The sequence below is a fragment of the Polypterus senegalus genome, chromosome 7, assembly GCF_016835505.1.
Source record: "Polypterus senegalus isolate Bchr_013 chromosome 7, ASM1683550v1, whole genome shotgun sequence".
NCBI classification, from domain to species: domain Eukaryota; kingdom Metazoa; phylum Chordata; class Cladistia; order Polypteriformes; family Polypteridae; genus Polypterus; species Polypterus senegalus.
Genome location: NC_053160.1, coordinates 135,279,689 through 135,303,954, shown reverse-complemented (window position 1 = coordinate 135,303,954; position 24,266 = coordinate 135,279,689). Strand labels below are relative to the sequence as shown.

At 34.7% G+C, this 24,266-nt stretch overlaps 1 protein-coding gene across 3 annotated transcripts in view; it reads left to right on the top strand.

Moving 5' to 3' along the window:
* Window positions 1-23,283, top strand: part of tmem161b (transmembrane protein 161B) — a 140,858-nt gene extending 117,575 nt beyond the window's left edge. For all 3 annotated transcript variants that reach the window (XM_039759314.1, XM_039759316.1, XM_039759315.1), the window contains 3 exons: window positions 7,131-7,305; window positions 14,881-14,977; window positions 17,131-23,283. In XM_039759314.1, the coding sequence (XP_039615248.1) occupies window positions 7,131-7,305; window positions 14,881-14,977; window positions 17,131-17,393 (535 nt within the window). In that variant the 3' untranslated portion in view covers window positions 17,394-23,283. The remainder of the gene's footprint in view (window positions 1-7,130; window positions 7,306-14,880; window positions 14,978-17,130) is intronic.
* The last annotated feature ends 983 nt before the right edge of the window (window positions 23,284-24,266 follow it).

The window sequence follows — 24,266 nt, the reverse complement described above, 5'->3', positions numbered from 1 at the left end:
AATAAAAGCATACATTTGATTTCAGTCTGTAACAGCCGGTGCAATTTATGATCCTTGTAAAGGTTAGCTTTTTTTTTATTCACTTTTCATTCTCTCAGTCGCTCAGAATCAATCCATACAACCCCATCTGACACGGCTGTTTTCACTAAAGACGCTCTATAGCTCTGCAGTGTACCACGATGCATACTAACGCCAAACACCGAACCCAATCCACAACTCCCAACCCCCTCCCCCCCGGGTTCTGACACACAAACGCTGGCGAAGCTGCCTTCTTCGATCTCACCGCACTTGCTTTTCTTTTTATTCAGTTTTATTGAGTGTTCCTGCCAGTCCCCGCATGTTGCTGTATGCTGTTTCTTTTGTACTCCAGGACATGCAGAGGAAAGAATGGTAAAGACCAGTAACTTCGGCGCTATATGCAATCATCAGACACTCCCCATCTGCCCGTGTCGCTCAAACACAGGAACATATATTGGTGTAAAAGTATAACAAAAGTGCACTTTTATTCAAGTGCACTTTTTCCATCGCTTTTCCTGTAAGAAGCAGTGTACACACTTCTCTATGCTGTGGTTTCTATTACACACCTGAAAGAAAGAGACAATATATGTGAAAATATAATCGCACTAATGCAATATTATTTGAAAACTAACAGCGCCAGATCGGGTGTGAATTTATGCAGGAACTGGAAATTCTCTGATGCGGACCTTCCCCAGGGAAGAAAGTACAGTGTCAGGTGCTCATTCAGTGTAATAGAAACCATAGCACAGAGAGGTGTGTACACGGCAACAAGTACACGGTCGTAAATGTAGGAAGGACGGTCCTTGGGTGTGTGGGAACTGTTAATATTTGAATGTGATGATTTTATATAGCACGGAATGAAAATCTGCACTTCTTAGCATTGCACCATGCAAGCTGTCGATCAATCGCCTACTGTAACTTGCTTTCTTTTTTCTTCGGTTATACAGGTAGTTTTGAATAAAAGTGCACTTGTTTTGTTTGCGAAATGAAGTGTCTGCGTGCACTTTTCGTGGCATTACACGTGTATTTTTTGAGCATGCCCGTTGAGCAGTATAAAAAGTATTGAAAAGTATAACAAAACAACGGGCAGATGGGGAGTGTCTGATGATTGCATATAGCCAACTTACTGCTCTTTACTATTCTCTCCTCTGCGTGCCCTGGAGTACAAAAGAAACAGAATACAGACGCGCTTATAGCTCTGCGTTGTACCACGATGCATACTAACGCCCCACCCAGTTCTGACACACAGACGCTGGCGAAGCTGCCTTCTTCGATCTCACCGTCACTTGTTTTTCTTTTAATTCAGTTTTATTGAGTGTCCCTGCCAGTCCCCGCATGTTGCTGTATGCTGGATATGTTCATATGTATTGTCTCTTTCTTTCAGGTGTGTAATAGAAACCACAGCATAGAGAGAAGTGTGTACACTGCTTCTTACAGGAAAAGGCGATGGAAAAAGTGCACTTGAATAAAAGTGCACTTTTGTTATACTTTTACACCAATATATGTTCCTGTGTTTGAACGACACGGGCAGATGGGGAGTGTCTGATGATTGCATATAGCCGGTTACTGGTCTTTACCATTCTTTCCTCTGCATGTCCTGGAGTACAAAGAAACAGCATACAGCAACATGCGGGACTGGCAGGAACACTCAATAAAACTGAATAAAAAGAAAAGCAAGTGACGGTGAGATACGAAGAAGGCAGCTTCGCCAGCGCTTGTGTGTCAGAACCCGGGGGGGGGCGTTAGTATGCATCGTGGTACACTGCAGAGCTATAGCGCGTCTTTAGTGAAAACAGCCGTGTCAGATGGGGTTGTATGGATTGATTCTGAACGCGACTGAGAGAATGAAAAGTGAATTTAAAAAAAAAAGCTAACCTTTACAAGGATCATAAATTGCACCGCTGTTACAGACTGAAATCAAATGTATGCTTTTATTCTAAAACAGTAAGAATAAGAGCAGTTTACTTCTCAAAACGGAGGGGCGCAGGATCGAACCCGTGACCCCTTGATTCCCAAGCGGGGGCTGAGTCTATTGAACCATGGAGGCAGTTACAGTAAAGTGGTGTCAATGTCGCATGTTAAGGCGGTTTTTTGTTTCTGCAGTTATATTTTTGAATAAAAGCGCAATTGTGTTATTCTTGTGAAAATGTTTCTTTGCTATTTGAACTTCAGGCTTCATACATTATATAGTTTATGCCTACATTTTGTCATCTACTACTAGAATATAAAAAACGTTTCTGTTTTAACAATGTGTTGACACAGATTACTGTAGAAACTGAACAAACATGAAATGCGTGTGTTCCAAATAACGATCTATTATTTCCACTCTAAAACTCCACTTCACTCCCAGATACTCAATCAGCTGAGAGAAGTTCGTGCACGTTCTAAATTGGAGCCGGCTGCTCCTAGCTTCTCTTTATCAGCACATTTAGAAGACAAAGGGCGCTGTTTAAGGTGGGACGGAATTACAAGTTTTTTCGTAGGCTCTGGTAATTCTAGTGTTAAGTGCATTCTAAGCCACAAAGTTTAATATGTGTACATAGCATTTAGCATGATAAAAGTTGAGTCCCTTTGTTCCAACAAGCATATTTGCTGCATTGTTGGTCACTAACACTGTCTCTTTTTCTTCAATTCCCCATTCCTAAGTGATATTACAAATTGGCTCACCCACGTTAGCCCCAGTATGACTCTCATGCACGACTTAGTTTTGTAGGAAGTAAGAGGATGAGCACCATTCTTCAGTTATACAATGTGATGTTACTGTACCATAACACAGCTCTCGAAGTCCATGAATCACATCTCCGGGCAACTCTTTCTGTTTTAAAGAGTAACCGTTTAAAATTGCTATGGCATCACATAGGGTTGGGCCATATTATACCTTTCACGGTAATACCGGTACAATGTTAGGCAATGATAAGAAAATGAAATATCGCAATAGAATATGGGTAAAACGCGCATGCGCAGTGCCTTTGTTTTCATACGCACATGTCGGAAATAGCATGGCGGCGACAGAGAATGAGAATGGCAAAAGCGGATAGTTGAATGAAACAGATGTAACAGAATTGGTTTGTAAAAATGGTGCAGCTTCAGTGGTGTGGAGCTGGTTTGGTTTTCGCCCGTCAGATACCCAACAAAGCACAATTTTTTGTAGAACATGCAAGCGGGCCATCGTGGCGAAGGGAGGAAACACCACAAACCTATTTAATCATTTGAAGCAGAAGCACTTGTAGGTGTACAACAAAGCTGTTAAAGCACGTGAAGAGGCGTCCGCTTCAACTAGGGTGGTGGTGAGACCAAAGAAGCTGACTCGGCAAACAATTGGCGTAGCTTTAAATAGCTGCACGCCTTATGATAAAAGTAGCAAACGCTGGGGGGAACTAACTAATGTAGTGACGCATTGTTTAGCCAGGGATATGATGCCTATTCAGAGTGTGGAAAGAGAAGGTTTCACAAAGATGCTTAAAAAGTTTGATCCACGCTACAAGCTGCCTACCAAGAAAAACTTCTCTAAAGTCGCCTTGTCTGCTTTATATGAAGAGGTCCATACTGAGGTGTCAAATGCATCATCTTCGGTGGAGCTTTTTGCGTCCACCACGGACATGTAGTCAAGCCGAACATCAGAACCCTACATGAGCCTCACAATACACTACGTGGACAAAGACTGGAAGCTACAAAACAAGTGCCTTGAAACAAGTTTCCCAAGGAGGACCATACAGGGGAAAATATAGTCAAAGGCTTAAAAGAGTTCCTCAGCTCGTGGAATCTTCAGGAGGAAAAACAAGTGTGTGTGACGACCGACAACGGGGCCAACGTGTGAAAGCCGTCGCACTCAACAACTGGACCAGACTTTCATGCTTCGGACATCGCCTGCACATTGCAATAGGTAAGTTAATTATAATGCAGTGTTATCCCTAGCGTCTTTTAGCTGGGCGCTCCGCCCGGCTAATTTAGTTCAGCGCCCGGCTGTCATCTCGCATGATATTGTGAGATGACAGCTGCAGATCTGCAGAGATGGCAATGGACGAGTGGGTGGGTGGGCAAATATTGCTAAAGCTAATAACTGGTGTCAAGGCGGAGCAGAGTTCACAAGCAAAGACTATAGGGAGGTGGGATTTCGAGAGTGGGCTGTACATGCTAATAGCGGGAGCGAAGCGGCAGTTTACAAGCAAAGAGGATGTGGAGGTGGGCGGGCAAGAGGAGGTCTGATAAAATAAAATAAAAAGTACAGTGAAACCAGCCTGTCAGATATCGGAAAAAAGGCGTCAGGAAGTGATATCTCTGTTCTCAGCGTCAGCGCAGTCTGTATAGTGCAGCTAAGCGTACAGCAGCTCTCTTCTTGTAAAGTACATAGCAAACCAATATATACACATGCAGTTGTTTAAGCATTAGGTGTGTTCTGTGTGCAAAAATCCTTGTAGCACTCACTGTGGTTCCTGTTTAAAGTGACCCCGTCTGCCGTTCTTATATTTGCTCATATTTGGACCTGCGTCCATATTGCAAAAAGTGTGCAGAAACCCTTGCAGCACACACTGTGTCCTGAGCAAAAGTTTTGTCACTGAGTTGCTGAGGGTTTTGTACGGAAGCGTATTAGGGCCACGGTGAAGAAAAAAAAAATATGGATAAAGTGAAGGAAAAAAAACTATATGTCGAGAATAAAGTTGAGATGTTGACTTTATCCTCGACATTTCCACTTTAATTTTGACGCTTATTACGAGAAAAAAAGTCGACATGTTGCTACATAATTTATGACGGGGCTTTGAGAAAATCTAGTAAATTAAACATTCATTTTAAGATGAAGTTTAGTTTATGATGTTCTACTTTAATGACAAACTATGAGAATAATGTCAACATGTCGAATTTAATCTCGAGATAAACGGCGAGAATAAAGTGGAAATGTCGAGAATGCGTACCTGCCGTAGTGCAAGTGTGAACTGAATATCCAACAGGCTCTCCCTTTACCACTCAAAAGTCTTAATGTTGGTAAAAATGCACATTACACCTCTGAAAGAATAATGCAAGAGCTGCTGGATGTCTTAGCATCAGAAATAAAATCTAACATACTGAAAAATATACACACAGAAAAGTTTTTCAGTATTCTGTGTGATGAAATCTCAAATGTAAAACAATTAATTATTTACATTAAATATGTTTACCAGGTCACTAAAGAGGTCAGAGTTAGTTTTGTATCAACCCGCAATATGATTGACTGCATAGCGGAGACTATAACCAACACACTGAGTGAGACTATGGACACTCTAGGCTTGAATTTTATGTTATGTTTTGTTTTGTGAATATTATACATGGTTATGCTCAGGATATGTCAGCCCATTTCCACTGAAAATGCCTTTTGGTTAAACTGTCAGCTAGGAATTTGCATTTGCACTGTAAAATTTTTATATTGCTTTAATGCACATAAAAACAGCTGCTTGTTTAAGTGAAAATAAATTGAAGGGGTTTTTTTTTGCACTAATAAAGTTGTGGAGTTGTAAAGTATTTTGTCTCGTGTCAATCATATCATCAGTTATATCGTTATCGCAAATGTTCAAATATATATCGTGATAAATATTTTTGGCCATATAGCCCTAGCATCACATCAATGTGACAACTTTGATCAATCATGTTCTCATTTTGCACTGTTGCACTCACCACATATGGAAAATATTTCAACTGGAAAAGTAAATGTATGTGTTATTCGTTCTAATTAGAATAACTGCATTAACTAACTACTAGCATGGCAACAATGAATGTCACAGAGTATGGCTTATGCTAGCACAGTTACATTTAATTGGAATGTCAGCATTTCTTTTTCATTTAAACATTGATTTTTTTTTAATCAGCCTGGTTGATCCGTTAATCATCATAGTTCAGAGTCGATTGTTTTTCTCCCACCCCTAGTGCAACCTCAAATTTATACGCCCAGGGATTCAGGAAATGATATTAGGCAAAGAATTCTTAGATAACAGGAATAAAAAGAAAAATGTTTTTCACCAAGAATATTTGATTTATTAATTAAAAAATATTTATTTATGCATTTTTTATTTATTATTTAGGATGGCAATAATTGTGTCCCTGATGTTTTTGAGCAAATACACTGTTCTCAAACTAAAACAATTTTAATGTAGTAATGATTTTTATTAGATAAATGATAAGCAATTTCTACAAATATTTTGAGAAATATCTGAATAATTATATGTATTGCTTATTTTATATGTTTTGTTTTTATCCATTTCCTTTATAGGGAGTGACAGTAATTCTGGAGTTGACTGTGATATGTTTTAAACTGTTCTCTGCCAACTGTCATCTCTAAGGTGTTCTAAACTTTGCTAAAATTATAATACATTGTGATGCAGTCAGTGTACTCTATGGGTATTCTTTGCTTTTGAGTGTAACCATATATTCACAAAAATAATGTTTCACAGCTAGAAATATGAATAGTTGTAAGTTTTAAATAAATTTCAGTAGCTAATAGATCTGATTGCAGTTGGCAATTTTCGTGTGTGTGTGTGTTTTTTGTTTTGATACTAATTATTCCAATTGATTTTCCAAATTAATTTGACAAAAAGCAAACACAATAATCCATCAGAAGAAGTACATTTTTGAAAAGCGTTAATAGTGCAAACTCTAGCCTGAATACGTGCACTTAACTAAGTATGTAAAAATAATTTTACAACAAATTACTATATTTGGAGATATTTCCTATCGTGTGTCCTATACTCCTAGTATATCCCTTGTTACTTATGTGAAAGTGAAACAGTATTTTAAGGTTTACATTTCAACTGTTTATATTAATTATCAAAGGAAGACAACGACATTGCAAGAACATAACATATACAATGTGAACATTTAATCTTTCGTTTTTGGCTTGTCAACAGTTACTGTATTAATTTAGCCATTTTTGAAAAGATGTTAGAGTATCTGCCTTATCAATAGTGAAGGAAATTTATCTCCAAGTCCATCTTTTAAATCTGCATGAATATCAAAACCAGCAGTAACATTATGATTATTCTGTATTGTTGAATTTTGTTATTTCAAAAACAGTTTTTTTTTTTTCAAAAACACTGTATACTGTGCAGTTAGAAAGATATAAAATAACATTTTGACAAATTCCACAGAATGACTGAAGCCACCTATGACACACTTCGTCTGTGGATTATCATTTTGTTGTGTGTACTGAGACTGGCAATGATGCGCCATCATTTGCAAGCTTACTTGAACCTTGCCAAAAAATCTGTGGATAAAATGAAGAAGGAGGCTGGCAGAATTAAAACAGTTGACCTTCAAAAAATGGTAAGGATTAAGATGTGTGGTTGTTTGAGAGTGAGAAACAAGTACTTGTACAGAGCCAGTATTTATTAGGTTGGCCTCATTGTAAAATCTTAAGTGTAGTGTATTTTAGACAAAAATAAATAAATAGCTTGAATAAATAAAAGCAATGTGAAATGTAAGCAAAAATAAATAAATGTATCATGAAATGTGAGCATTAATAAATGTGTCAGAAAATGTTTTTTATTGCTTATTTGTTCATTTAATTTTGTCCATAATATTTCTCCAAATGCATCATGAAATACAGCTTAAAATAAAGCTGTGACTTTCACTCGTCAAAGTTGACAGGGTGGGCTCTAGCACATACTGTGTTTTGATTGGTGAATTGTCTTCTATAGATTGCTCATGCCTACTTCAATATGTCCGAATGGGAGATGGAGATAAATGAAAGAAAAAAATTAATTAGAAAGATTATTATACCAGTTTGGCTGATGTTATCACATATTTCAGAGAGAATGAAATTACAGTGTTGGCAGCCCTTTTAGACTACGATATCGATGAAATGATTTTTGATAACACTGAAAAACTGTTTAACTGGACTAAGCCACATACCAGTTCAGGTGACTAAGTCCACTGTCCTGGACAGCCATCCTTTGACATTCTAGAGTCAATAGAATACTTGCTTTTAAGTGGTTTAAAAGTAGAACAAATTGCAGATCTATACCGTCTCTCAGAGAAGATGATCACAAGGCGAATGAGCTAGTGTGAGATTTGGTGAGATGCACCTGTATCAGTTTAGACACTTTGACACAGAAAGCCCAAAGCAGCACCACCTAATATTTTAACTGAATATTTGACACTTGTTTTATTAGTCTCAAGTTAGGTGCATATTTACAGATTTTTTTTAAACAACTTCATAACTGTGATCAGTGGCAAATAGGGTACATTGCCAGAGGCGTTTTTTGATATCCATGGAAGTAAAAACCTCAAAGCATTTTAAAGTTTGTTGTCTGAATGAAACAAGAAGAGCTGGTGGTGTACTGTGTGATCCTGTGATTTCAAAAGAAATAGAAGAATGAAAACTGATATCTGATAGCGGCCAAGATTAGAGAAGGCATTTTTAGAATTGCTTTGACATACTCTTTAAGTTTCTAGAAAAGGTACATGTGCGTAGTGATTATATAAGCAACCTTCAAAATACAGAAATGGCATTATTTTCAGAAGAGATTGATGAAAAAGTAGGGGTAGCTAGTAGGATTAGAAAATATTTGAAAAATAAAGGAGCATCCCATTCTGAAAGTTTAATAGCAGATCAAGTTATTTTGTAACTGGTGAAAGAATCACAAAGAAGAATGGATAGACATTAGAGCAGAGTTTAGCTAAGATAGAGAAAGTGGTGTGCAAGATAATTGAGAGAGCAGAGAGCAATTAGACTAAGAAAGCGGATAAATAAGGTAGAAAAAATTGTTGGTTTACAGAGACGAGAGAGGTTAGGGGTATATACTAATACAGGACGTTGCCACACCACCCACATGACAAACCACCTCAGAATCCAAAATTAGAACCCGAGTGCAGCCATCCAACGGATGACACCTCAGTCAATGGGAATGAATGGAATGGTTCATGGTAGTGAGGAAAAAAGCAAGACCATGAAAGACGAAGAAGGAAATAGCAGCAAAGAAATAAAGGTGGTATGGTAGAGAGAAGATGGATTATGCTGACTGATAACAGTAGAAAATGAGGAAAAGCTGAAGGTGAAAATTAAAAAAAAAAAATTGTCTCAGATATGTAGAGAAATGGCAAAGAAGGAGTGAGGTTAGATGTGAAAACTGAACAACTATTTGACAGTTCAGAGATTAATTAACCATGAAATTTACCTCTGCAAATGTACTTTGTGAAAGCTTTTACCTGTGACTCCTGAAAGTGTGTGCAAAGTAAATACATGCACTGGCTAACAGAGTGAAAACAGCATGTGTAGACTACAAACTCTTAACAGTAACACAGTTAAGAGTTTACATGGCCACATAATCAGATTATTCGCAGAGAAATCTACCTCTGTTAATCAGGTTTCACAGAGGCCAATAGCTCGATTTCTATAATTGAAATAAAGGTTTAGTTGGCATTTTAGAAATCAGGTTTCTATGAATGATCGAGTTATTGAAGCTCATAAATGCACTATTAGAGGGATACAAAATGAATACATTTTATATCAAAGGATCTGGGTCTTAGAAAATTATTTAAACAATAGAAGATTCAACCTTAATTTTTACATCAAATTTTGGTCATCTGTTGTTGGTTACTTTTGTTTGTAATTGATATTAAGTAAGCCACTGAGTTTTTCTGAGGTGCCTCATAGAAATATTGATTGTGGTGAGTTGATTCTTTGATATTAACCCTGGGTTCCTTGATATTTTTAAGAGTATCTTTTGATATGCATCTCCAAATTTCATGGGGTGGCTTGTCCTTGTTAGAACACCAGTTACCTTTTTTCTCCATTTGTTAATAATCTTTTTCACTGTGGACTAAACATTTTAACACATTAAAAGTTTCTTTGTACACCTTCCTGTATGTCCTGGGTAGAAATGGTTATACTTTTTAGAAACTCTTTACTTTGTTCATTACTTCTCACTTACCTTTATGGTTAACACTAAAAAGACAATATTTTCCATCTTTATCTAAAGCAGTATCTTTAAGACAGGATAACTTGTATTTCTATTAATTTTTTAACACTTTGAAATTAGATGTCATACACATCTTATAGAATGCATTGCATTTTATAGATGACTTAGGGTTAAGTTCATATTGAAGGAAACATGATATCTTCTTAATTGATACTGAGTTAATAACCAGTTTCAAATTATATCTAACAACAAATATATAAATATGAGTTGCATACATAGAAAAGCAGTGTTACTTGACATTTAAAATTCCACCAAATATGTACAGTATTGTTAATAAAAATGTGAAATATATAGTATATTGAATATGTTTGAATGAAATTAAAGGCCACACCCAAAAAAAGTTGATAGTATGTATGATTTATTAAATTTGCATTAGGAAGGTTTTTTTTTTTTTTTCCCGTTTTTGACAATGTCATTTTTTTCACAGTATTCCATTAGCATTTATTTTGACCTCTCAAACAAGCCAACTGGCATACAACTATACCTTGTATTAGGTCAGTATAGAGAGGCCAGTTTACATAACATATACACTTTTTGCCATTTGGTAAATAGCCTACATGGATGCCTTGAATATGTAAACTCCACTGATTCAGTGAGATGGCCAGGTTAATTCAGGATCTCTTGTGTCTTGAAGCAACATCAACATTATACCACCATGTGAGGTTTTAAAATGAATAGTTTACAAAATTGAATATAAGCATGTTCAACAAATTTTTAACCTGTTTTTTCTTAAATACACATCCTTCTAAGTTTATTGGCAAATAGTTTCCTCACAGTGTACTCACAATTTAAATATTTTCAGAAGAAAGTGTTAATTGGTGTTTAAGTTATAACAGTACCTACTAGGCACTGAAAATACCGATAACATTTTAATAATCATCTACCCCTTTTGACACTTTAGTCTTAATGGCTACCCATTTTTGCTACTTAACTTAGACTAGAACGAATAAAGAATGTATTAATTAATATTTAAACATAATAAATGTTACATAACACACAGTTTACTGCAGTAGAAATAATATGAACGGGCAGAAGATGCACCAACATAATTTTTTACTAGTTATTAGTATTTTGCCCAAATTTTGTTTTCAGAATGTCATCTAAAACTAATTCCAAGCGCTGTTCCTTTTCTGAACGTGAGATGTGATTGGGCAGTGTTTTAACAGTTGCAATGAAAATGTTCCTTATCCATTCAAGGTGTTGTGTGAATGAGGGAAATACTATGAAAAGCTTCTTGCTAATTTTTCAAATGTAACTTCATAGTTTGCAGTGCTTCCCTATTAATTTTGGTAGTGTATAATATTTACTGTGTCTTGAACATGGAATATAGAAGCATGTTTATCTTGCAAGGACTGTTTGTGATTCTTTAAATGAGTAAAGATATCTACAATGTATCCAAATTCACAATTATTTTCTGTGTCACATAAATGGTTCTTTAATTCATTAATAGATTTTGTCAAGAAAAATTCAAAGTTCTTCCTGAAGGTCAAAAAGGTGACTGAGGACTATTCAAAGTAAAAGCCACCATACCTGAATGTGAAACAAAATTTAGTGTGAACATAATTTGAGTTCACCTACTGTACACAGTTCTCCTGTACCAGACAGATTATCAGTAAACCATTCAAAGAACAAGGGCACATGCAGCAAATTCGCTGTGAATGACGCTTTGGCGAAAGTCGCTGATCAAAACTGTACATTATATGTAAAATGAGCTGGATAAACTTAACAGGATACAATATCTTTGTGTTAGAATTATTTCTGAGTGGTAGAGATGCAACCACGTTTAAAGGATATGTCTTGGGAATAGTAAAACAAAGTGAGGGTTATACTGACAAAGCCAAAAATGCTGTATGTTGTATTTAATCCATGGACTTTGTTCAGTTGTTATGACTTTAGAAATCAGCATTTTGGTAATTTGCATTCTTTGAGGAAGTGTTACTCAAATCTTTTGTCAACATATTTCTTTTACAATATGCATATTAGAAAATATGTTAAGGCAAGTTGTGCATGTGTAGAATTCACATTAAAACATGGTGTATGGACAAAACTGGAAATATGCGTATGCACAAAAAAATCCAGATGCATAAAAATGTGCGTACGCCAAGTTGCATGCACTTCCCCTTTATAAATCCCAAATCCCAGCAAACATGAAATTTAACACATGTGCACGCGCCTACACTAGACAGTGCAGAGTTTCCATTTTTCTAGGCACTCCTGCTACAGATGATATAATGCCAGCTCATTCTTTTGGTGATTCATCCCTGGCTGAAACTTGTCCAGCACCATTGCAATAACAATGTGAATGCAGCTGACTGCTGCAGTTACATTTGGAAAACCGAACCTTGCTGCAAATTGTGCTTTGGTGTTTCCTAGTTCAACCACAATATCAGGAAATCTTATATAGTAAAACCTTGGATTACGAGTTACTTAGTTTGCGAACGTTTTGCAAGACGAGCTAAAATTTTTTAATAAATTTTAACATGATAAACGAGCAAGGTCTTGCAGTATGAGTAGTTCATATACGCTTTGTCGGTCAAACATCACGTGATCACAACTGAGCTGATGGTGGTTCTCTTTCTCTCGCCACGAGATTATGAGTAATCATCTCCCATGGTCGGTCTCAGTCGGCGTGCCTCACTCATATAGTCAACATCTGTACGAGCGTATAATGTTTACTATAGCATTGTGACCATGTGTGTGTGTTGTAACATGTGAGTCCCTGTCATGCACCCCAAAACACGTGGCCCGAGTCTCAGTACTTTAGCAAAACCAGCTTTATTCAACTTGAAACAGGAACAGCACGGTTATTTATTGTAGCAGGATCTACCGCTCTCCTATACACAAACACAGCAATCCGTCCGGGTCATGACCAGGTTAGTGACCATGTAATACTGTTCCCTTGCATTTATAATGTTCCTTGCATCACCCATTGACGGCGGGCGCTTATAGAGTGACCGCAATCTTTTCGGATTTGCTTTTACGGTAAACTGCTTCAGCTCTGGGAGCCTGCAGTTGCTTCAGGACACTCTTCCATGTATCGTCCCACTGGGAATCCCAAAAGAGTTTAGAATCCTTACAGTGTGTAAAGCATTTTTTACAATTTTGTGTTTAAGTGTAGTGACTGTTCAGGCAAAAGCAACTGTCATTGGATAGGTTCCTTGTTAAAGTCGCAAAAAAAGAAAAAGGTTCCAGTGAGCCAACAGATAGCAGTATTTTCATTAGTTAGCGTGAAAGTCATTCAACACAATAACCCTCCTCCTCCTTTCGTCTCACTCACACCAGCCACGATTCTTTTCAAAGGTAAAGTGCAGGTTAATTTGTTTTGCATATTTTTACTTTGTATTTTGTATTAATCATTTTTATATGAATATTTTTGGGTTGTAGAGCGAATCATCTGAGTTTACATTTTTTCTTGTGGAGAAATTCGCTTTGATATACGAGTGCTTTGGATTACAAGCATGTTTCCGGAATGAATTATGCTTGCAAACCGAGGCACCATTGTATATCTGGATGACAAGTGGATAATACCATCCCATACAGCTGACATACCATGACTCAGTGATGATTGTGAAATACCTGATTGGTCAGCAAGTTCTTGTTGAAAAGCTCCTGTGGCTAAAAACCCCAAGAGTGGACAGAACTTGCAAAGAAGCAGGTAAAACACAACTCCTTAAAGTCTGTCTTTTTAAAGCCAGTGCCAGTTCAGCACACAACTCCAAGAGGACAGCTCTTGGAAATCGAAATTGACTGAGAAGCCAGTCATCATCATCTACTTGTATAAATATGCTCTCTCTTCTAATTCTTCCATTTGCAATGTCTTCTAACAGCGCTAAAGCAGCTATGGAATACTTTGGCCTTTTCGTGCACTATTATATTGTTATAGAATGATTACAATCAAGTGAGTAAAATTTGTAAATGATATGCAATTAATTTTGGTATATTTGATAAATACTGTGTCATGGATGTGAATATGAAAAAGATCTACGACACAGAAACAGTGGCACTGTTTTGACACTGGGTTCTGCCCATTTGCAAAACCAAGCATAAACATTTATACGCAAGGTGTGAGGCTGCCGTGAAATATGCAGGGCTTTACACCATGTTTCGCTTTTATACACCTCGAAGTGTGCGTGGAAACAGGCATACACAACATTATTGTGGAAATGCACTGTTTATACTTGAGGCTTCAAGAAATCTTTCCTAACTATCCCTCACTCTCGATTGCTGTAGAAATTGTACCTTGCAGGTTTAATAACATATATGTAGTATCTCCAAACTGTACACATTTTCTAAACAATGTACTTCTAAATAATCTGAACTGTGTTAGAAACAGGGCCTATGAATTAGATTTTCAGAAAATGCATTGTTTTCTGCAATGGATAAAATATGCGTATCTTCTACCTCTGAGAAGCATAGTCAACCTCAACACTGGACTGTACACCATACACAGGTCCTTGTTTCACTGTTTCACAGATTTTTTGAAAATATCCCTAATTCAGACCTTTTTGGAATAAAAGGTTTTATAATTTATCAGGCAATTTTGTGTTCTGACATACTGCTTTTTTATGAGTAACACCCAATGGGACATTACAGTGTAACTGCTATTTTATTTATTAGACAAAATGTTAATTTCCTTTACAAAGAAATGTTCTGTCAACATAGTACTATAGAATCTAGCATACATCTCAGTTGACATCACTTAATTGATCATACTGAACTATTTCTAGCCTCTCCGATATTTCAGTATTTTTGAGTAATTATCATATTAAATTTTCTTTCAATGTGCTAGATGGGCAGATATGAAATCTGATTTGAATATAATACAGTATATCTTACTGTAATGTGTTCACTGTAATGAAATTCTTAATATAATTTTTTTCATAAAGAGAAACATCTTACCTGTCTTTATTATCTTTAGGTTGCCAGAGTATTTTATTACTTGTGCGTAATAGCACTTCAGTATGTGGCCCCACTGGTCATGTTACTTCATACCACACTACTTCTCAAAACTTTAGGTAAGTAATGAGAAATTTCTTTATGCTAAACTAAACAGACTTTGAAAAGCCATACTTTAAAAACCTATTCACTATTAATAAAATAAAACAGAAAGTTGCGGATATAGTATTAGACAGAACAAAAGGTTATTGGTATTATTTTGTAAATATTATAATGGTTTAGGCATGTATGCAAATTGTGTTTTCTCTGTTTTGCAGTATCTAGCAAGACTGTTCTGATTACAATGCATACAATGCAAGTTATTACTCATCATTTCTTCAGCCTTTTTATATAAATATTTAGTTTCTTACTATTCTGTTATAAGTTAATAAGCTAGTAACTATAAGTTAATAACAATGTGTGATATTCCATCTAAAGTTATTTTTTGCAAAATTTGGTGTTTATCAAAATAAAATTTGGTATGTATATTTTGAAAACATCACAATATTTTCAAGAAATTTACATTGCACAAATCTTTTTCCTATTTTGCACACTTCCGGCAAACAAGATCAGAACATCTGCAAGTACAGGTTTAAACCCAAAATTGCATTAAATAAACCGTATAGGTACACACACATATATAATTGTCAGCTGATTGTGTCTTTATCTATACAGTTCTGGCCAAAAATTTGGACACACCTAGCCAAATATCATTTTGCTGACAAGTAAAACTATGACATAAAAGATAGTAGATACAATTTTGACAGCAAAAAAAGTGAAAATGTTAATGTACAGTTAGTTTAGCACTAGAATTACCAGAGCCTACGAAAAAACTCGTAAATCCGTCCCACCTTAAATCGCTTCTTCAAACCGTTCTCACCTCTCCGCCAGCGTCTTTTATTAATCTAAATGTGCTGATAAAGAAAAGTTGCAAGTAGCCGGCTATTCCATCCCCCACCGACTTAGAACGTGCACAAACTTCTCCCAGCTCATGCCTTGATTGATTATCTGGGAGTGAAGTGGAGTTTTAGAGTGGAAATAATAGATCATTATTTGGAATACATGCATTTCACGTGTGTTCCGTTTCTACAGTAATCCGTGTAAACACATTTTTAAAACAGAAACGTTTTTCATATTGTAGTAGTAAATGACAAAATGTGTGCATAAACTATATAATGTATGAAGCCTAATGTATCTAATCTAATAGGCATATGTAGCAATACTTCAGGAATTGTATGATGTAAAAACTGTCTGTTGCTGGTAAATGAAAAGACTAATGCATTGCTACAAAAACATTTGAATGTTAGGCATTGTAGCTGCGTTTTCCCAAAATTACCAAAGTTCAGCAGCTTCAACTCAAAAAATGGGATTCAACAAAAGTCTGATGTGCAGAAATGATTCCACAAACAAAATATCTTCGTTTTTGAAAGTTTAGTTACATTTTGAAGTAAAACAGTTCACACAAAAAAGGAAAATTAAAATAGCAAAAAAGGAAAAATTAATGTTAAGATAAGTTCAGTTCTAAGCTTAATCTTGTTACTTCTCAAATCGTTACTATTTACTTAACATTTCTGAACAATTTCAAAACGGTCAGAAAACTGTATGCTTATCCTATTTCTAAGTTTAAAATGAGTCTTTTAAGTCCCTATGTACTGGGACCTGTTCTAAACAACAACTGAGCTTATTATCACAATGTTTCTCAGTTACAGTAAGAAGGTTCTATCTCTTGCTAATTTATAGGAGGAAAAGACTATACCATAAGTTATTACTATGAAAGAAATTTATATTCTATTCAAATTAAGCAAACATTAATATGATTTTAACTGAAAACTTTAACTTTCTAAGATTGGCTCTTACAGGCATACACACATATGCAGTAATTGTTTTCTCCATAACATTCAGTAAGAAGGATTACTTTGCACATTGTCCAGTTTGCCAAATTCCAGCTGTGCTACATCAAGCAAAGGATTAACAGTAAAATGTAATTTTAATAGCACTTGCCAACATTTTACTTATACATGCAGATTACAGAAGTGGTAACAATATCAGCTCTTTGACTTTCTCTAAATTGGAATTAATTATTGCAGCAGTACTACTGTATGTTTTAAATCCCAAACAACTATAATTTGCCTACTAAAAATAAGTGCAGTTCATTTCATTTTCAAAAGAAAAGGGTTAAAATTGTAAGAGAGCATAAAAACTTATTTTCTCTACTTTTTTTTTTTTATCACAGGCAATTATTCCTGGGGTGTTTACACAGAGAGTGAACAGACAAAGTCAGATCAGGTTATGGATCCTTCTAAGCCACTTCCTGCTTCTGATGCCACAAAAGTCTCTTTGGCACAAATAACATTGGCCTTGGGAGGCCTCAGAAATGTTTTTAGTCCTCTCTTGTTTCGTGGCCTTTTTTCCTTCCTGACTTGGTGGATCGCTGCATGTTTGTTTTCTACTAGTCTTTTTGGACTTTTTTATCATCAGTACTTAACAGCTGCATAGCCATCTACTGTATGTAGAATGAAAGCAAAACAAGCAAAGTGCAAAACTGACATGGTACATGTGATAAACGAGATGACTGCTGCATTGCTACAAAAACATTTGAACTTAGTCCTCTTTTCTCCCTGTCTCAGCAAGTTAATGCATATCAGCAGAAACAACTACTGTGCTTCCTACATTTGAATAAATTAAGAGTCTTAAAAAGTAACAGGGATTCAATTCCTTGTGTTTTTGAGAATATGCGAACCCATCACTTATTCACTTGAATAGTGGCAACAAAAATAGGTAAATAAACATTCTGGTTTTGGCTCTTAAGCTGCTAAAGACAAGGAAGTAGTGTAATGTGAGTACACAAGACTGTTATATTTCCTGTATTTACATTATAGGTAAATTGAAATGTGAACAGAAAAAGTAATGTATTTCTTTTATTATTGTTTCATTCAAACTGAGCCATAGTTAACAAAAGCAGACGAGTTTCTCATGAAGATTTATTGTTCTTAGCACAGTCATGTGCAATACTGTCCAGCCAGTCTGTTTTATGTCCCCTGTTCATTAATCTTTCTTATTTTTGTAAAAGTTTTTTTATATATATATGTTTTAAAATTGCCTTTGGCTTGCACTTGGATCAAAGAGAATGAAGTAAACATTATTATAGACCACCTGAAGGATTCTGGGGGAAGATGACTTTTTCTTTTTTTCTTAACTTATGACATCTGCAAAATGTTGTTTCTGTTCAGTGCATTTTACCATTCACCTTTCAGGAGAGTAAAGTAAATATCATATTGACTGATCTGTCATTTGAAACAAGCAAATAACCTGCATTTTAAGTAAAATCTGACAGTAATTTATTTTGATCAGTATTATCCATTTTTACAGGCATTTAAATATAATGCTGATAGTATTAAAGAAAAAGGTGACTTAAAAGAAGATTCTTGACATTTTCTTTACATAAAGATATCAGTTCTCTTTTGTGAATGTAATCTTAATGCTTTAATGACATGATATATTTCTGTAGACACCAACATATGTATAACACTTTAACACACCACAACCCCTGCTTCGAATGCAATGTTTGTACTAGATGAATGGAAATTTGTTATATAGAACAGATTTATGCATTTCAGTTTTTGTATTCTATATTTAGCATTTTAGAGAACTTTTTCTTGGTTATAACTGGTGTTCACTGATGAGAAAATAACGAGAAAAGACATAATCGAGAGAAGATGAATGCCAGTAATTTAAGAAGAACTCTGGGTGAGTCTGTGTCACGAATTCATATTTGCCTCCATTTTATTATAAGGTCTGCCATGGAGACCAAAAAAAGCAAAGACTGGACCAATGAATTCTTTAACTGCCAGGTTATTAATTCCAAACTTTCAGTTATAATATGCTAGTGTTTTTTTATCCTTTATATATGTATATTTTTTTGTATTGCAAGGACTGAGGTCAGTTATTATTGTAACTGATATTTTGTTAAACACAGTTCTGTTAACATTACATTATGGTAGTTTACTGTTACACATCTGGGACAAATGTATTATTTGTAATAAAGTGTGAATGACTGTGTTCTAGGTAACCTTGTTGCAATTTAGGCAAAAGTAAGAAAAACATAAAACAAAATATGATATAAATTGTTTATTTTTTGAATTTATTTATGAGATGATAATTAGTGTTTGATAATCTTTCTGATAACTTTTGTCTATCAATGTAATATTGGATTAGCCAGCTTTGCATTTCTGCATGTAGATCTTTTACTTTAACAGTTTCTTCATCATAATGTAAACATTTTCAGTAGAACAAACACTGTTTCAGATATCTTCTGTTCTAAAGTCAGCAGCATATACAACTTCACAATCTACTCTCCGTTTAGAAGGGCTTTGGCTTAATACAAGTCCTTTGATGTTTGCCATGCCATCCTTTTTCCACATTAATGATAATTATATAAAGAAACATATATTTGAACATATCTGTGAATGTGAGGTTGTGCTAGCAGTGTTTTTTTTTTTTTTAAATACATATTTTAGAATTTGCGATAACATTACAAACAGAAGTCAACATTTTGTTACATTTCTTCAGATTAAATGTGTATTTGTCATGTACTTTTAAACATACTACAAGAAAAATGTAGGTGTATTATTTATAGGGACTCGATATAAAGTTGAACTGAATGCCAGTAGAGGCTGCAAGAAGCAGGGGTTTATTGTTTCACTTACAGGCAACAGTCATTAGCATGCTCTGAATGGCATGGACATTGCAGGAAGTCCACCAAAGTGCTTATATAAAATAATTAAAAATCATATTTGACATATATGTTTATAATACTGCAGATACATTGGTCACTTCCTGAGGTCATGTATGAGTTGGAATGATCAGCTGCTCCTTGGCTCCTCAGCTGCATGAGCAATAAAACAGAGAATACAACTGTGCTTTATTTAAGGATCACATTTAAAAAAATTGTTTAATTTTTTTTTTTTTTTCCTTTAATACTGTGACCTTCTTCCTCTGAGATCTGGTTACACTCTGTCTTGGCTATTAAGGAAGAAGGAATGAAACAAAAGGGCACAAGTGTTTCTCTTTAAAAATTTGCAATAAGCTACTTACACTCATTTGTCCACATAAGGTCACGAATTGCAGGCACAGATGAATGTCTGATTGCCGTTTATTTTGACTGAAGCAAAAAAAAGCCAAAGAGAAGTGATTCCTTGCTACCTCTAGCCTGGCGATGCTAGTCTCAAAAAGCCAAGACTGTAGTACACTATGTCACCTCTAAAAATGTTCTAGCCACAAATCTAAATTAAGAACTATACAAATAAAGGATCATATCAAAAGTTAATCTGCAGAAAGCATATTAAGACAATTTTAAGAATTAAAAAAAAAAAAAGTGACTCTGTGTTTGGATGTTACCCAGCTCTTAATGTGCACACTTCCGTAAGATTACAAGCATGGAGAAAGAAGACATATGAAACACCAGAAAAGTGCACAAAAATATAGAGAGTCAATACACACAAAACCATTGGGGTACCAAGAAATAAAGATCGGCTTAGCTCTAAAATAAATCACACAAAATTACAGTAGTTATACAGAAGTTATTCTACTGCGGAATAATCCCATGAAGTTTAGTAGCTGAAAAACGGAAACGCAAGTGCCCTTTCTTCTTTTCTGATGACTGAGATAGAGCGTTTATGAGTGGCAAGCTGACAGTGTCTTATTGAAGTCGGAAGTAATTAAGTCTTTACAGGCAACAGCTTAGCCTACTTTAACCCAGAAAACATTTGGTGGAGTTTGAGTCTGGGTTTTGTGCACTGTGAATTAAAAACAGATGCCTTTGTTGGTCCTGTGTTGCTTTCCACCCAATGATCAATATTCATGTTGTGTATTTACAGCAACAGGAAAGTTTTGAATTGGCTACTAGGATCACTAGGTGATATAGTTCTTACTTGAACAAAGTCACCTTTAAACACCACTTCCTTGACAACTTTGCCACAAGCTGCTCTTGGGAAAAGGTGTCACTAACATGTCATTGAGGATTGGTCATAAATAAATTTGGATGAGTTTAATCCAAAAGAACCTCCTAAATCATAAATTTTGCTAATTTGTTTTATCCTCTCATTTTCTCAATCTCTTTGAAATGCTCCTCGAACATTCTGTGTAGTAAGTCAGCAGTGTTACATCTCTGCTGGATGTATTTATCTTGGCATTGCCAAAGTATAAATGAGTAAAATTTAGATGTGAGTTACCACAAAAGTTTGCCATTCATCCTATGACAAACTAAGAGATGCTCAGTTTTTTCATTAATAAGACACAAAAAATTAATATGGTAAATATCTCTTTTATAAGAAATAATGTTCAGATGAATTTGTTTTACAGTCTTATATAGGGTACATAAGCATGAAGTTTTTAGAGTGCTTGGAGTTTTCTTAATGTACTCTTCTTGTCTATGTAGCATGATGTTGAAGGTCATTACTGAAATTAGCCCATAAATGTTATGCAATAATAATTTTAAAATACCCAGTTTTACATTAAGTAATTATAGAATAAACATTTAATTTTTAACATCAGTATTATGGACTATTTTGTAAGAATAAAAAAATATTTTAAGCGTATTTTATATCTATATTTCAAAAATAATAATTATTAAAGTTTAAAATCTGCACCATAATGCATGAAAAATTACGTTTATATAAACGAAAAATGTTCCAAGAAAACCTTCCAATAGCCAATAATGTAACTACACATTTCAAATATTTACAGAATACTTAAACAATGCTTACATTTAAACACATTATTATTCTAAAATTGGGAAGATGCTCAATATTATCTGTTTCTCTTACGTATTGCACCTCTTCCAGTAATGCTATAGGGACGTCATTATATTGTTTTTGCAATTCCATTTATAAATTTTGTCACTTGAGAAAGCTAATTTCACAGGAAACTGATTAGCCACACTTCTAGGAGTCACTGTAGAAAGGGTTGAATGTGTAAGTGCTAAACTGTGTAGTGAAGTCATCAAACTGAAAAGTGAAAAGCCTAAAATACAAGGCTTTGAAGTGAGGATTATCCACCCCATGAATTAAATGAAATTGTATAGCCAGCAGTTGTGTCCAGCTGTATGTACTGTATTAACTTTATTTCTTCTCCTTGCTTAAAATGCAAGCTGTTTGTTCTGTTTTTCTTGGCTGAGCAGTACATCTTCATTATTGTGACGATTAAAAAATATTTTATGTCTGATGCTTTGCAGGGCTGAATCAGAATGAACATAGGTCAAGGTTGAATTTTTATTCAGTGGCTTTCTACAAGTTCATGTAATAAGTATTATTTTATATATACTGTGTCCATAGAAAATTGCAACTTAACATTTTTCTTTAGGTTCAAAAAAGTAGTCTGAGCTGACAAATACTGTTTAAGCTACAGAGTGTTGAAGATGCAAAACACTTTGAAATGAAGCAGTTTCTCAAATGTGAAATATTGAACTTTACTTAATTGGAGGAATTCCACCTTTTGCCAATGCTAAAGCAAAATTTTGGCCAGAGTTCTTTGCACTTAACACAAGTAGGGAACATTCAAACCATAATTATAGTTTTGATTTAAAATTTTATATGATAATTTATTTAGGAATGTTTTTTATCATGGAAACCCCAGCCAAGTGGGCATCACAAAAAATGTTACTGTCAAAATATGCAATGCCCATAATATCAACTTGTTTTCTCTAGCTGAGTTTCATTATGTGTTTTACATGGTGTAAAAGGTGTTTGGTGAATGTTATAATGATTATGTTTATGAAGCACCTTTTGGGTAAAAAATATATATATATATTCTTGTTTAAAAAAGTAAAGGAACAACAGTACAGCAAAGTGGTGTTCCCTAAATTGCAATTCCTAGCTTTGCCAGGCACTGATTTTTTTTTTTTTTTTTACTCCTTGGTACAGTGGCCTTAAGTACTGTAGATTTAGAATTTATTCATGTGTATCTTTTGCTACCTTCTCCAGACTTTGTTTTTATTTTTTTGTTTGTTTTTTGTTTTGTTTTTTTAATTGAGAATTTAATTAATAGTACTGAGGTGGTCATCCATATATTATGTAATTGCAGATTAAACTGAACATAACTGTCATATTAGTGAATAATAATGCCAAAGAATTATGGAAATTATTTATGTATTTATTTACCATTAATTAAATAGTAATAATCAAGGCTCTTTTTAGAGCAAGTTTCCTTGTCAAATTAAGATTTATCACAAAACATTTTGGCATGCCAAGCAATTCTATGAATGAATTCCTGGGGAGTTTTTATTTACTCTTTAACTGAAAGCAAAAACAATCACAACTAATTGTTATATATTTTGATTTTAATGTACATGTTTAGGTTTAACAAAAATAAAGTGTAATTTTGGGATACATTCTTTGACTGGATTGTTTTTTGACTGTTTTTATATCATGGTATAAATTTAATATGTAATACTGGCATCACACCGTACAAACTGTTTTCTTTTAGACCACTTTTCAGTCTTCACAGCCGTCCACTTCATTTGAGATATACTGTTCATTCCCTTGGCTTTGTCCAACACCAAAGAGCTTTGGAATATTAATACAAAAACTATGAAAGTTACTAGCTAATATGATCCTAAATAAGGTATAGCAGCCATCTTTCCTTTGTGGTAAAGTGACAAAACTTAATTATAAGACTTAGAGAGAGAATGTATTTTGTCAAATGGATTCCAATTTCATACCAAGATTATTTTAGTCTTTTTTTTAAATTAGTTTTATTTCTATGCTGTTTTAACCTGTCATTTCATTTTTAGTTTAATTTTATAAACTTGTGACCGTTTTTGTTTTAGGTTTTATTTTTGGTAACTCACCTCAATTAGTATTTATTGAAAATGGTTTCGGTTTTCATTTTAGCTTTAAAAATGGCTTTAAGAAGTGAATTGTGGAAACATACAGATGTGCCCACAAAATTTCAGAGATGCTCTTTCTGTTGCAGCCCTCTATTCAGATGGTTATCTTCAGAATGTCTTACAAAATATGTCACTCGGATTGTAGCAGTGTCCACCTTTTCAAGGAACATACTGTTTACTAAGGCAGGACTAGACATTTTTAAAATTTTCATCAAATTCTTGGTAATTCACATAAACTGCTGGACATTCAATAAATAGCTGTGCCAGCACACTGTCTCTCTCTTTATGCTCGATTGTCAGAAAGCAGCTGTTTGCAGTAACAAAGTGAACGTTTGTTAATCTGTCATTTTTTACCATATTTAATAGGTTAGTGTGTGTTTTTTTTTTTTTTTTTCCCCTCATCATGAAACAGCCCTCAGCCTCTGTAGAGACCTTTTTTTTATTAAAACAGGTTACAATTGTACTTAAATTCATTAAATTATTTC